Here is a 14,305-nt window from a genome sequence, read left to right on the forward strand (position 1 = left end):
CCCTCAAGCATTTCTAAATGATGTGGCATTTGGGGTAAATTACAGAAGCATTGTTCATGAGTCCCTTCTGGTGCTCAAATAGACCTAGCATTAGTAACAGTCCTTTTAATTGGCTTAATTGGCTTAATTGTGTCTTTCTGACATTATCCCCCTGAAACTTCTGAGTGTTTCCCATTTTTGTCACAGGATGATCCAAACTCACCTTGCCTCTTCCTTGTTTAAAAATCCTAGAATTAGTCATATCTCCAAGGAATCTTTATCTCCAAGGAATCTTGATTCTTCTTAGTATTTAGAAACCAAGATCCAGAAGTTAGGTGAGCTCATTGCTTCTGGGGTATCATTGTTTCTAGGGCTTTTTAGAAATTGAGACAGAATTGATACATAACATTGTAAGTTTAAGGTGTATAACTTATTGGTTTGATGCATTTATAATGCAATATGATTGCCTTTGTAGTGTTAGCTAATTCATCTGTGAACATCATATAATTATTTCTTATGGTGAGAACAATTACTATCTTAATAAGTTTAATGTTTATTATACAGTTTTGTTGTCCATAATCACTGTACTGTGTATTAGATCCCTAGGACTTATTTGCTAGTTGCAAGTGTGTACCTTTTTTAAACATACATTCCGTCACCCGCTGGTAACCACCATTCCACTATGTTTTTTCAAGTTTGATTTTTTAACGTTTTAACTTATTTTTTATTGAGATACTCAACATAGTAGTTTCAGGCATACATCAGAATGATTTGAAGTTTGCATATATTTTGAAATGGTCACAAATCTAAATGTTTATTGTTATACATAGTTGTTGAGTCTGTTTTTTCCTTTTTTCCTGACTTCTCAGATTTATTCTATTAATCACTATAGTCACCATGTTGTATATTATAGCCCCAGGACTTAAACTTTATAGCTGGAAGCTTGTACCTTTTGACCACCTTCACATACTTAATGCATACACCTCTGGCAGCCATCAATCAGTTATCAGTTCTCTGTATAAATTTGATGGTAGTTTTTTGTTTTTCTTTTTTTTAAAGCTTCCACATACAAGGGAAGTCATAGTCTTTGACTTATCTCACTTAGCATAATGTCCTCAGACCCAACCACGTTATGACAAACGGAAGGATGTTTTTCCCCCTCATGGCTGAAGAGAATTCCATTGTATACAGAGTTGACCCTTGAGTGATACGGAATTAGGGGCATGAATTCCCACGTATAACTTTGTAGTTGGTGTCAGTATGTGCAGTTTGGCATTGAGCCACGGATCATGTAGTGCCATAGTACATATTTAGTGTAAAAACCTTTGTGAAACCTTCGTATAGGTGGACCCACTCAGTTCAAGCCTGTGTCATTCAAGGATCCACTGTGTGTACTACATCTTCATATGTTCGTCCATTGACAGAAACTTACGTTATTTCCATATTGGCTATTGTGAACAATGCTGCAGTAAATACAGGAGTACAGATACCTCTTTCATAATCGGTTTTCATTACTTTTGGATATATATGCAAGTGGGATTGTTGGATTGTATGGTCTTTTTCTTTTTAATATCCTGAGGAACCGCTACATAGTTCTCCATAGGAGCTGAACAAATTTATAATTCCACCAGCAGTATATAGGGCTTCTCTTTTCTCCACATCCTTGCTAACCCCTCTTGTCTTCCTGTTGATAGTCATCCTTATAGATGTGAGGTGATACCCTGGTTTTGGTTTGCATTTCCCCCAAGGATTAGTGATGTTTAGCACTTTTACTGTCAGCTAGCTGTTTTGGTATCTTCTTTGTCCACTTAGTTCCTCTGCTCATTTTCAAATCAGATTTGGGACTTACCTGGTGGTCCAGTGGCTGAGACTCAGGGCTCCCAATGCAGGGGTTGGGGGTTCAATCCATGGTTGGGAAACTAGATTTTGGATGCTGCAACAAAGAACTCCCACAGCCTAAATATTTTTTTTAAGTCATATTTGTTTTCCTTACTGAATTGTATGAGTTCTTATAAACTTTGGATATTAACCTCTTTGATACATGGTTTGCAGATATTTTCTCCATTCTATAGGTTGTCTTTTCATATTATTCTTTTGTTATACTGAAGCTTTTAAGTTTGTTGTGGCCTGATTTTGTTCTTTTTTATGATTTCCTTGGCTATTCAGGATCTTTTGGTTACATATAAATTTTAGGATTTTTTTTTTCTATGAAAAAAGGCCATTGGAATTTTGATATTGTGTTGAATTTATTGATGGCTTTGGGTTGCATGGACATTTTAACAGTATTAAGTAACACTTTCCTTCCTGTGTTTATTACTATCATTTTTCTGATGCTTGCTTTCCACAAAGTCTTGCAGTTTTCGTTATATAATCTGTTTTATTAGACTCAGGAAATTTTTATTTATTTGGCTGCACTAGGTCTTAGTGGCATGTGGGTCTTAGTTAAGACCCAGTGGCACTAGGTTTTAGTTTGCAGCATGTGGGACCTAGTTCCCTGACCAAGGGTTGAACGTGGGCCCCCTTTGTTGGGAGAATGGAGTCTTTAACCACTGGGCCACCATAGAAGTCCGAGAAATTTTTCAGATGAGTTCCTGTTGATACTTACATTTCAAATAAAATATTTCAGGTTCTTTAAACTTTTTCTTTTTTAAAAATTTATTTTTTAATTTAAGGATAATTGCTTTACAGAATTTTGTTGTTTTCTGTCAAGCTAAACTTTGATCTTTACTACATTGATCTGTACTGCTTCTGGATTCCTATTCATTTATTTGCTGTATCCAGTAATATATAAATGTAGCTTAAAATTGCAATAAAATATTACTGCTAACAGTAAACCTGTTGAGTTAAATTTCTTTGATTTCTTTCTGTCCTTAAAAATATCCCACTCTACATCAAGGATGTTCAGGATATTGTGTTGAAATATGTGTTTTCACTGTGTTCTTTATTATCAGCTTGATACTCAGGTTCATTTATTCTTTGTGTTTGTTAGTTTTTTTTCTTATCAAACATGTAAATAATGGCTCAGAAGTCAAAACAATATAAAAGGTATAATCAGTGAATTTTTGTTCTGATTCTTGTGTCTACTACCCACTTCTCAAGCACTCCAATGTAGGTAGCTTTTTATTAGTTAATGGCTGATCTTTCCATGTATTTTTTGCAAAAAAAAAAAAGCAACTGTGTATATGTGTGCATATATACAAAACAAAAAGTAGCATTTATAGAAATTAAAGCTTTAAACAAAGAGTAGAATACTTTGTACATTGTCTGAGATGTTTATTCTCCAGTCACCACCAACTCATGGCCATTCCTTTGCTATGATAAATATTGCAGTGAATAATATTATGTATATGTTATGTTACATGTGTGAAGTGTATAGAATTCTTGGACTTTTAAACAATGGAATTTTAAATGAAAGCCTCTTTGTAATCTGTTAATCTATAGTTTATTTTCTCTGCACATGTAAACATAGGTGTGTTTATGGGATGGCATCATGCTGTTCAGAGTACTGCAGCTTTTCACTCAGTGTCATGAATATTCTTTTATGTTAACACTTAAAGGATTAACTGTAAACCACAACTGCCTGGTATTCTGTTCAGGAAACAATTTTTAATATTATGTAGTGTTTTTCAGTTAAAATGTGAAATAATTTTATGTAAGTTGGACTTCTACATACCATTTTATAAGCTTTTCTTCATTCTGAACTGTGTAGTGGATGTTTATAGCAAAACTACATTTTAAATGTCTATTTCACATGTTGGGTGGGATTCCATTGTATGTAGGTAGATAATCCTCTTACTGCTATATGTGTGTGTGTGTGTGTGTGTATAAAAGATACTAGAGACAATATACATGTATACTTTCAGCAATATATATACATATGTGATATATACATATATTGTTTTTAATACCTTTAATATTAGGAAAAATACCAAGAATACACTTAACAATCTTTGTCTTCCAGAGTTGCTGTTTTAATTTTTACATAGCCATATCCTTGGTAGATTTCTTTTATCCTTGGTAGATTTTTTAAAAATTAATTTGCTGTTTATTTGGCAACATCCAGTCTTAGTTGGCAACATGTGGGATCTGCGATCTTTGTTGCAGTATGCGGAATCTTCTAGTTGTGGCATTTGGGACCTTTTTTAGTTGCAGCATTCAAACTCTTACTTGAGGCCTGCAAACTGTTAGTTGCGGCATATGGGATCTAATTCCCTGACCAAGGACTGAACCTGGGCCCCCTGCATTGGGAGTGTGGAGTCTTAGCCACTGCACCACCGGAGAAGTCCCTGAAGTTAGTAATTATTTAGCAGTTTGAGTCCCTGATGTATATATGGAGACCAAAACTAGGCACTGCGTATGCACATGAAATGCTCCTGAGCCACAGATCCCTTACAATTGAGGAGTATCTTAGAATCTCAGATTTAGTGATCTTGAAATAATTTAACATCTAAACATTTTGATGGAAAGCTTTTGAAAGACACTTTATTGTTTTGCACTTATCTATTTCAATAAAGATGGCCTATAAAGACATTGTGACCCAATTTATATATACATTATGATGCTAAAGGCTAATTGGAACGGTCTTAACAACTTGATAGTGTAGCTGCTGAGGCAGTTAAATTAAAAATTATCTGTTGTTTACTCTCATGTGATTGTACTTCTGACTAGGAAAATTTCAGTGGATTGTCATACCTTTTTGTAGAGTTGGAATATAGGTGCAAAATCCTAAGCTTCAGTTTATAGTTTTTCAGATATGCAGTGAACTCCTTGTATGAGCCATGTAGTGCTCATAATAAGTTGATGAACAGTAAACAGTTATTATCACTGCTTTCATGGAACTTTCATATGAAGAGATAGGCAGATATGTTACCCATGTTTGGTGGTATAATGTGGAAAGAAAAATGTGGAAAAGAAAAAAAGGGATTGCAGTTTTGACAGGGTGATACTCACTGAGAAGGTGACATTTGTGTAGACTTGAAGTAGTTAGCCATATTGGCATCTGGAAGAAGATGGTTCCAGGCAGAGGAATCTAAGGTAAGAGTATGCTGGAGCAGCAGCAAGGAGGCCATTGTAGCTAAAGGGAACTGAGCAGAGGGGAGTGAAGAAGGCTAGAACAGTACCAGTGGCTAGGTTCCCTCAAGCTGTGTTTATTCATAGGCCATTGTAAGGGCTCAGGCTTCCATTCTGAGTCATTGGAGGGTTTTGAGCACAGGATGACCTGAGTGTTTTATATTTGGAAAGTCTTTTTGTTGTGTTGAGAATAGACTGGTGTGGAGCAAGGGTGGAAACAGGGAGACTAGTTAGGAGGTTAACTTAGTAATCCCAGTGAGAGATGATGATTCTTGGTTATAGCTGTGGTGAGAAATGAATGGATTCTGCATATATTTTATAAGTAGAGCCAAAAGAATTTTTGACTGATTACAGTGAATGGGAGATCTAAGAATTTGGCCTGAGTAACTTAAGGATGGAGTTGGTATCGACTGAGATGGGGAAAACAGGTACAGGGATCGAGCCTGTGCCCCTTGCACCAGAAGCACGGAGTCTTAACACTGGACTGCTGGGGAAATCCCAGGGGCTCAGTTTTGGACACGTTGTAGTTGAAGTGTCATTAGGAAATTAAATAATACAGTTCTAGATATGAGAGAAATTTGGGTTAGAGATAGAATTTATAGAAGTTATTGCTATATATAGTTTTTAACACTGTAAGACTGAAGTATATCAAGAAAGTGAATGTAGAGAAGTCCAAAGATTCCAATACTGTCAGGTCAGAAGAGAAAGGGCCGGTAAAGGAGACTAAGGGAAGAGACCAGTGACCTGGCATTTTAGAAACAGATTAACAAAAGTGTATCTTGGAGAGATGGATCAGTTTGTCTAAGGCTTCTGGATAGCTAAGGTGACGGGTCAGTTTGTCTAAGGCTTCTGGATGGCTAAGGTGATCACATGTCCTAGTTTATACCTGTTGTCTTGGTATAAATTGTTAATGGTGCCCCTTTATTTTCAGAAGCATCCTAGTTTGGTTAATAAATGATGTTGTCACCCTACTAATCTCATAAAGTGAGGGCTCAATTGGGCATTAGTTTAATGCATTAACTTGCTTATATAATGAAGACTGGCTTGTTGAAACGTTTGTTACACTAGTATTTTTATCCTTTGCAGTTCTTTTTTTTTTTTTTTTTGCCATGCCTTGCAGCTTTGGGATCTTAGTTCCCGGACCAAGGATTGAACCCAGGAATTGAACCCTGGCCTCCAGCAGTGAAAGCACCAAGTCCTAATCCTTGGACCGCCAGGGAACTCTCTCCTTCGTAGTCTTTAGGTGTTAATGCAGAAAAGTTGTAACCCTTATGGAGCTCATCTCAGAAGAGAAGATATAGTTTGAAGTGCCAAAGTAAGCAGGAATTCATTTTCTTGGAAGGTCAGTCAACACTTATTTTGCTGGATTTGTGCTGTACCACAGGTAAACCTGCTTCCCAAGTGGCACTAGGGGTAAAGAATCCGCCTGCCAAAACGGGAGACGCAGAGAGACGCTGGTTCGATCCATGGATTGGGAAGATCCCCTGGAGTAGGAAATGACAACCTGCTCCAATAGTCTTGCCTGGGAAATCCCATGGAGCTGGGTGGGCTTCAGTCCATGGGGTCGCAAAAAGAGTTGGACACGGACTTTGTAACTAAACAACATAATGTAAAGTAACTACTGTTCATATGAATAATATACTTTGAATAATACAAATGTTTGGGGTTTTTTGGCTCCACTGGGTTAGCGTTGCAGCTTAAGGGCTTCTCTTATTGCAGAACACAGGCTCCAGAGTGTGAGGTCTTGGTAGTTGTGGTGTTCGGGCTCTGTATTTGTGGCTCAAGGGCTTGGTTGCCCCATGGCGTGTGGGATCTTAGTTCTCTGACCAGAGATTGAACGTGTGTCCCCTGCATTGAGAGGCAGATTCTTAACCACTAGACCACCAGGGAAGACCTTGAATAATACAGTTTTAACTGAACACAACTTATAAAAATTAAAAATACTTTGACTTATACTTGCCACTAAAAACAAGCATTTTATTTTACAGTTATTATTATTTGGCTGTACTACACGGCTTGCAAGACCTTTAGTTCCCTGACCAGGGATTGATCCTGGGACCACGGCAGTGAAAGTGATAGGTCCTAACCACTGAATTGCCAGAGAAATCCCCCAAAATGAGCATTTTAGATTTTTAATAAAGAGGTCTTGTTTTGACCCCTTTTATTCATAGTTTTGATGATAATGTTATCTGAAGGCATCTTAGCCAAGGAGTTTCTGACTTTGAGTTTTTATTTTGAACTTGGGAGGGTATTGAGTGGTTTCTTGGACATTTTTTTTCTGGAAATGACTTGTATATAAGCTGCCTGGCTTAGCTTGGATGTGAAAATTCTTGAAACGACCAGTGGTATATATGTGTAGCTCTGTGCATTTTTCCTCTAGTTTCTTTGGCTGATATTTTACTAAACTCTCCAGTAATCTACTTATTCTAAACTTACCTACCATTCTGATGGGTTTTTTTCCCCCTTTTCTTTAAACATTTCTTTGAAAAATAAAGGTGGAAAATAAAATATATACTTGTGGGAAAACAATGTTAGAAACTAAAGAAGGTAAAAAGGGCAATCTTCCACATTTTACGTTCTTACTCAGAAGTAGCTATTAAATACTCAACAAAAATTTCTGTGTCCCCACACCCACCTGCAGGATCTTAGTTCCCTGACCTGGGATGAAACCTGGGCCTCGGCAGTGAGAGTCCTAACTGGCCTGCCAGGGAATTCCCATCTGTGTCCCTTTTTTTCTCTTAATGAGTGTTTTTCCTGTACAGTTTGCTTCATTTCTGTTTAACAGCTGCCTTGTTGCAATATACCCATGATTTATTTCTTCTTGTATTTCTTCATATTTAAGCAGTTACTTTTTGCTGTATTTTCTGTTTGCTGTGGTACACAGTATTTCACTGAAAATCTGTTTCCTTTGAGTTCTTGAGGTAATGTACATCAAAAAGATACAGTGTTAATGGTGGAATTATAGTTTCCAGAGTAATGCAAAAATCACTTTTTACAATATTGCCAATTTGAGTTTCAGAAAAGGTTGTACCAGTTAATGTTAACAATCTTGGTGAAATATGCCATCATCATAATATGAGGGAAACAACTTGCGCTAAGAATTTATAGCAAGCATGTTAGTTACATATAATGGATAGATATCATCACAGTTTATCTTTGACTTCTTATATGCTATTACTTTAGAATAAACAAAAATACCTTGCCACATCCCCAAGAGTCTCTTACTCTGTTTTTTTTTCCCCCCAGGAAGATGCAGAGAAGAATAGCATAGGTAGAATCTTTGCTTTGTATAAACAAAACAGAACGAAGCAGGGTAGTGTTTCTACATTGTTAAGAAGTTATTAAAGGTTTAAATGCTCTTACCAAGGGGGTTTTTAATCTTCATGAATTTCCTTTTCCTTACATAGTAAGTTCTGATGGTCATGAAGTTATGATCAGATTTCTGATTGTGAAGCTGTGGATAAGCTCAGCTCCTTGCATTCAAAGATTTTTGTGTCAGCAGTGGTACTTGGTGAATTCTTAAAAACTTGGGGGGGTCTGTGTGTGTGTTGTGATACATAATAGTCCTGTGTGTATGTATTGTGATACAGAATAGTTCCTGACTCAGCAGGTGGTTGGAATTAATAAAGTGATAAGCATCCTGTCATTTTAGCTATATTGCTGCTTTGAGCTTTCCTTTCTAAATTCTGCTACTGAAAAGTTTGCACAGTGCTGGAAGGAATTTGGGTTCTGGGCCCTTAATTTACTTTTAAGTCAGCTGTTCAGATACTGAAACATATATCCTAAAAGACAGCTTTAAAACCAAACTACTGTCTGAGTCTGAAGCAATACATAAATAGGTGAATAAATGGAATCTTGTAAATAAGTTGTAGATAGTGTGGGAAGAAGGATTGAGAATGTCAGATGAATGTTACTTTCCACAAGCCCTACTTTTAGGTTAATACTTTCTTGTGCCTTCTAAAGGATGTAGTGTAAATTATTGAAATCGTTAAAGGAGAAGCCTTATGTTATGTATACGACATCTTGCTAAAAATACAATCTTTTTTGGAGAGGATGGATGTATTTTCTTTTTATACTGCCCCTACCTAATTTTTCAAACTTTGCATCTTTTATCAGTAATGGTCGCGACATCATAATTTTTTAAACGGTCCTTAGTGGTATTTCAGGTCTTAAGATGGAGAGATGGTTATTTAAACTTTTTTAATCCTAGTAAAAATTAAGCTAATAAAAAATTTTTTTATTCTAAACAGGTGCCATGTTTCAGAACAGAGTAAGACTCCTGGTAAAAAAGAACTGAAGACACTGTACGGACACCAGATATAGGCTGATTACAAAGAAAGCATTAACCTGCCTCTGAGGTGACTAAAGGGGAATAATGGTGATTTTGCGCCGGGCTCGGCCGCCTGCTTCCGCCCCAACCAGCAATGAATCTTGACTCGCTCTCGCTGGCCTTGTCTCAAATCAGCTACCTGGTGGACAATTTAACCAAGAAAAACTACCGAGCCAGCCAGCAGGAAATACAGCATGTAAGTAAACTACTGAGAAAAAAAGCACCATTAAACGAATGAGTATACGGTGAAGAAAATTAGAAATTTATGTGCATATGCTGCATGAAAAATAACTTTTGCCCCTTATTTCAAGTGATTTCAGCTTAATATATAGAAGAGATCTTACCTCATTCCTTTTTTCTAAATTTTAGGATTCACAGATTTTGATTTTTCTATAAAACTTAGGAAATCTGGTCTGTTTCATTTTAGTCAGTCCCATTTTCTTTTCTGCCTTAAAAAAAGTGAGATATACTTCACAAACTATAAAACTCATCCTTTTAAAATGTAAAGTTTGCTAGTTTTTAGTACATTCATGAAGTTGTTTGGCTATTGCCATCTAACTCCAGAATGTTCGCATCACCCCAAGAGGAAACACCTGAATCCACTAGCAGTTGCTTTCCATTTCTCTCTCCCTCCAGCCACTGGCAACCACCAACCCACTTTGTGCCTCCATGGTGCCTTTCTGAACATTTCATATAAATGGAATCATACCATATGAGGCATTTTGTTTCTGCCTTCTTTCACTAGCATAAGTTTTCAAGGTTAATTCATGTTGAAGCATGCATTTGGATATTTAGGCTTGTTTCCACTTTTTGGCTGTTGTGAATATTGTGGCTGTCAACATCCATTTATAAGTTTTTGGGTAGATGTTTATTTTAAATTTTGAGAGTATATACCAAAGAATGGAATTACTGGGTCATATGGTAATTCAGGAGAACTGTGGTGGAAACTCGGTAAAAATCTTGGCAGCTCCACGGGGAGACCTGGAATGGATATCACAGTGGTCCCCTGGGGGGCCCAGATGGCTTGGCCTTTACATCCATGTTGTTGTTGTATGAGGGCTGCCTCAGGAAGACATGTGCTCTTGGGTAATACTATTGCAGCTTAGACGAACACGGAAGGAGCTGATTGCAGGGGCACCTACAACTTCATCTTGAAGTGGGAAATATGGTGGCACTGCCTGAATTTCCCCCAGCAAGGCTCTATGTGGTCAACTTAGTAGTTTATTATAATTGGTTTGATCGTCTTCCTGACTCTGAAGACCTCAAGGTGTGGGACTGTCCTTTAGCCTCTGTCTCCTGTACCTAACCTTTAGTGTTCAAATGCAATTGAAATGAAAGAAGGAATAAATTATTTAGTAATTAACTTTGAGCATCAATGTTAGAATGTTTGGTTTTAGCCTTGGGCTGAGGTTTTCAGTGTGTACACATTTTCTTTAGACAAGTGTGGCTTCACTGGTACCTTTGCAGATAGCCCCTTCTCTTTTACTTTGAGAATGGTAAGCAATTTAGAGCTGGGATGGGAGCAGAGTTCTAGTTCTTGACTCTGGATTTCCTTTGGTGATAGGTAAAGGCTTACTGCAGTTCCTAGATGCCTAATATTTATTTTTATAAATATTTAGGGGCTTCCCTGTGGCTCAGACAGTAAAGAATCTGCCTGCAATGCAGGAGACCCTTGTTCAATCCCTGGGTTGGGAAGATCCCCTGGAGAAGGGAATAACTACCCACTCCAATATTCTTGCCTGGAGAATTCCATGAACTGAGGAGCCTGGTGGGTTACAGTCCATGGGGTCACAAAGAGTCAGACACAACTGAGCGACTAACACTTTTCACTTGTGGCTTAAATAGGTTGACTAGAATTGTGTTCCTTTTGTTCTGTTTTCTGCTGACAAGTAGGAAGAAGGAATATTTGTCAGATTTTCTTTAGATGTATGAGATCCCTAAACGTGAATGAGGTAGCTAGTATTACCATGCTATAGGTGAAAAAGCAATTTGAGAATTTAATTTGCCCCCTTAGTTAGGATTTTATGATGTTCTTTAGAGAGTAACTCCTGTAGTTCTTATTTTCTTTGAAAATATTTGTTGTCGTCATTAAAGAAAATATGAGGACTTTCCTGGTGGTCCAGTTGCTAAGACTCCACACTCCCAATGCAGGGGGCCCTAGTTCGATTCCTGGTCAGGGAACTAGCTCCAACATGCTACAACTAAAGGTCAAAGATCCTTCATGCTGCTGCTAAGACCCGGTGCTGCCAAATAAACAAATTAATAAATATTTTAAAAGGTACTATGTAAGTAAAATATAGAAAAATAAAATCAAGCCTGGTTTTCTTACTCAGCTTTTTAATACTTGAGTAATTTTTGGTTTTGCATTAAAAGTATTTTTATTATAAAAACATTTTATACTGTTCTTTAAATGATAGTCTCAATATAATTTTAAAAGTTTTATTAAAATTTCAGTTATTTCACTTAGAAAATGTAATAATAAAATTAAAGTTTTATTACGATTTTATTAAAGATGATCTCAATCACACATGAGTAGGTATAATAGAACCCCCATGAATCTATCGTCTGGTTTCATTTGAAGTCATAACCAGTCTTATTTCATCTAACCCATTCTCTTCAGTTGTTTTAAAGCAGATCCCAGGCATAATTTCATTTATGTCTTACTATAAACCTAACCTCAATACCATTATCACATCTTTTTTAAAAAGCTCAGTAAGTCTTTTTAAAAAAAATGTTATTGGAGTATGGTTGATTTACAGTGTTGGTTAGTTTCTGATGTACAGCAAAGGGATTCAGCTATGTGTATGTATATTATTTTTTGTGTTCTTTTCCATTATTGTTTTATTACAGGATACTGAATATAATTCTCTGTGTTATAGAGTAGGATGTTTATCCAGTAGGATGTGTTTATCCATTCTGTACAATAGCTTGCACCTGCTACTGTCAAATTCCCAATCCTCCTCCAAACCTTTCCCCCAGCAGAATAGTTCTTAAGCATCAAATATCCAGTTAACATTAACATTTTTTCTTTTTGCCTCATTAAACAAAATGTAAAAACTGTTGACTTGAGTCAGGACCGCTCCCCCATAGTTTGTTGCATTTTTATTAAATCTCTTTTAAAATCTATGGTTTATCCTTCCCTCTTTTTTTCTTTTCCTTGCAGTTATTTTGTTAAATCAGATTGTCCTGTAGTTACCCGCTGTCTAAATATTGCTGATTACATTCCCAGGGTGGTATTTTACATGTTCTTTACTTTCCTGTAAATTGATAATTAGATTTGGGAGCTTAATCAGATTAAGGTTTTTTTCTCCCTTAGGACAATTTTATAGGTGGCAGTGTATTCTTTATTTAATTAGGAGGTTCACAATGTCTAGTTGTCTCTGTTTTTGTGATTTTTGTCAGGCTTTGTTCATTGACTAGATTCATTGATTGTTAAGGATTGCAAAGTGGTAACATTCTCATTGTCAGCATTTTTTATTCGTTGAATTAGTTCTGTAAATGGAAACTTGCCCTTACCACCTGTACTTGTCTGGTTTCTTGAAGTATGTTTTATACAGAGGAAGGGCTTGATTCTGTTTGCCAGTTTTCAAAATGACGTGTTTCCTAGCCTCCTCCAAATAAGACCAATGAATGATTTTTTAATATTAGAAATCTATGTATTTTTTTTAACATATTTGATGTGTTTGAATCCATTGAAAGAATTATTGATGTTCATCCATTATCCTCTTTGGCCAGTGAAAGCTTATTCTTACTGGCTTCCAAGTCCTTTGACCCTATTTTAAAGTAAAAAAAAAAAAATTTCCTCCTTCCTTCCCTGAGCCTTTGTTGCTGCGTGGAATTTCTCTAGTTGCAGTGTACCGGCTTCCCACTGTGGTGGCTTCTCTTGTTGCAGAGCACAAGCTCTGGGTGCACAGGCTTCAGTAGTTGTGGCACATGGTACCAGTTGCTCCATGACATGTGGGATCTTCTTGGACCAGGTATTGAGCAGGTCCTTGGACCAGGTCCCCTGCATTGGTAGGCAGATTCTTAAACCACTGGATGACCAAAGAAGTCGCTGAAGTTTTTTTGTTTGTTTGTTTAATATGAGAGACTAGAATAGGAAAAAAGTACTCTTAGTTCCACCATCTTTTACTTAGGAGTTTGACAGTTTTGTCCTTAATGTCTTTTGTGTTAAAAGTAATCTTTTATGTTTCCCGCAAAAATTTTTCATGTTCTTTTCAATATATTAAACTGTTTGAATTAGGTGCACTGTTTTTTATAAAGTAATCCAAAGCATTCATACAGGTAATACACTAAAAACCCACAATGAATCTTTTGGCTCATGGAGTCTGTTAATGTTCCACTTAATAGACAAATGATTACATATACATTGTGCTAAGCTCTTTTCTTGACTAGATATGACATGAACACAGCTATATAAATTCCCAGTTCTCACTTACAGTCTAGTGAGACGTAGAAAATAGAAAATTATCTGGTGATGGTAAGTATCATGGAGAGAAGTAAAGCAGGCTGAGGGGTGATGATGGTAGGTCATATTGCTATTTTAGGGAGGGTAGTTAGGAAACCTCTCACTGATGAAGTGACTTTAGAGCAGAAACCTAAAGGAAGTGAGAAGACATTTGTAGATATCTGGAGTTTTTTAGTTAGAGGGAATAGCATTGGTAAATTTGAGCAACAGCCAGAAGCTCAGGGCCAGTACTCATAATCAGATCAGTTCCTTTAGGGCTTTTCCCTGTGGGCTATTGTAAAAGTTGCAGTTGTGTTAGATTTCAGGTTATACTCTTTAGGGTAAAAACAACAATGGACAGAAAAAGTGAGGCTCCCACTAGTGCAGTTCAGTATAAAATTGTTGCCTTACAACTTCAGTGTGTCATTTGTGCTATTTGATGTTTTTGGTGTAGAGGGGAATCAGAGCACACAATTCAG

General features: G+C 36.7%; 1 protein-coding gene across 50 annotated transcripts in view; it reads left to right on the top strand.

Moving 5' to 3' along the window:
- CNOT1 (CCR4-NOT transcription complex subunit 1) overlaps positions 1–14,305 on the top strand; it is an 86,757-nt gene that overhangs the window by 18,265 nt on the left and 54,187 nt on the right. For 49 of the 50 annotated variants that reach the window (XM_081511634.1, XM_081511659.1, XM_081511625.1 and 46 more), the window contains one exon: positions 9,300–9,575. In XM_081511634.1, the coding sequence (XP_081367760.1) occupies positions 9,474–9,575 (102 nt within the window). In that variant the 5' untranslated portion in view covers positions 9,300–9,473. Of the gene's footprint in view, positions 1–6,169; positions 6,392–9,299; positions 9,576–14,305 lie in introns of all 50 variants that reach the window. The other variant, XM_081511669.1, reaches the window with a different exon arrangement.

This window comes from Giraffa tippelskirchi, chromosome 7 (assembly GCF_054371585.1).
Source record: "Giraffa tippelskirchi isolate mGirTip1 chromosome 7, T2T-mGirTip1v1.2.pri, whole genome shotgun sequence".
Lineage (NCBI taxonomy): Eukaryota > Metazoa > Chordata > Mammalia > Artiodactyla > Giraffidae > Giraffa > Giraffa tippelskirchi.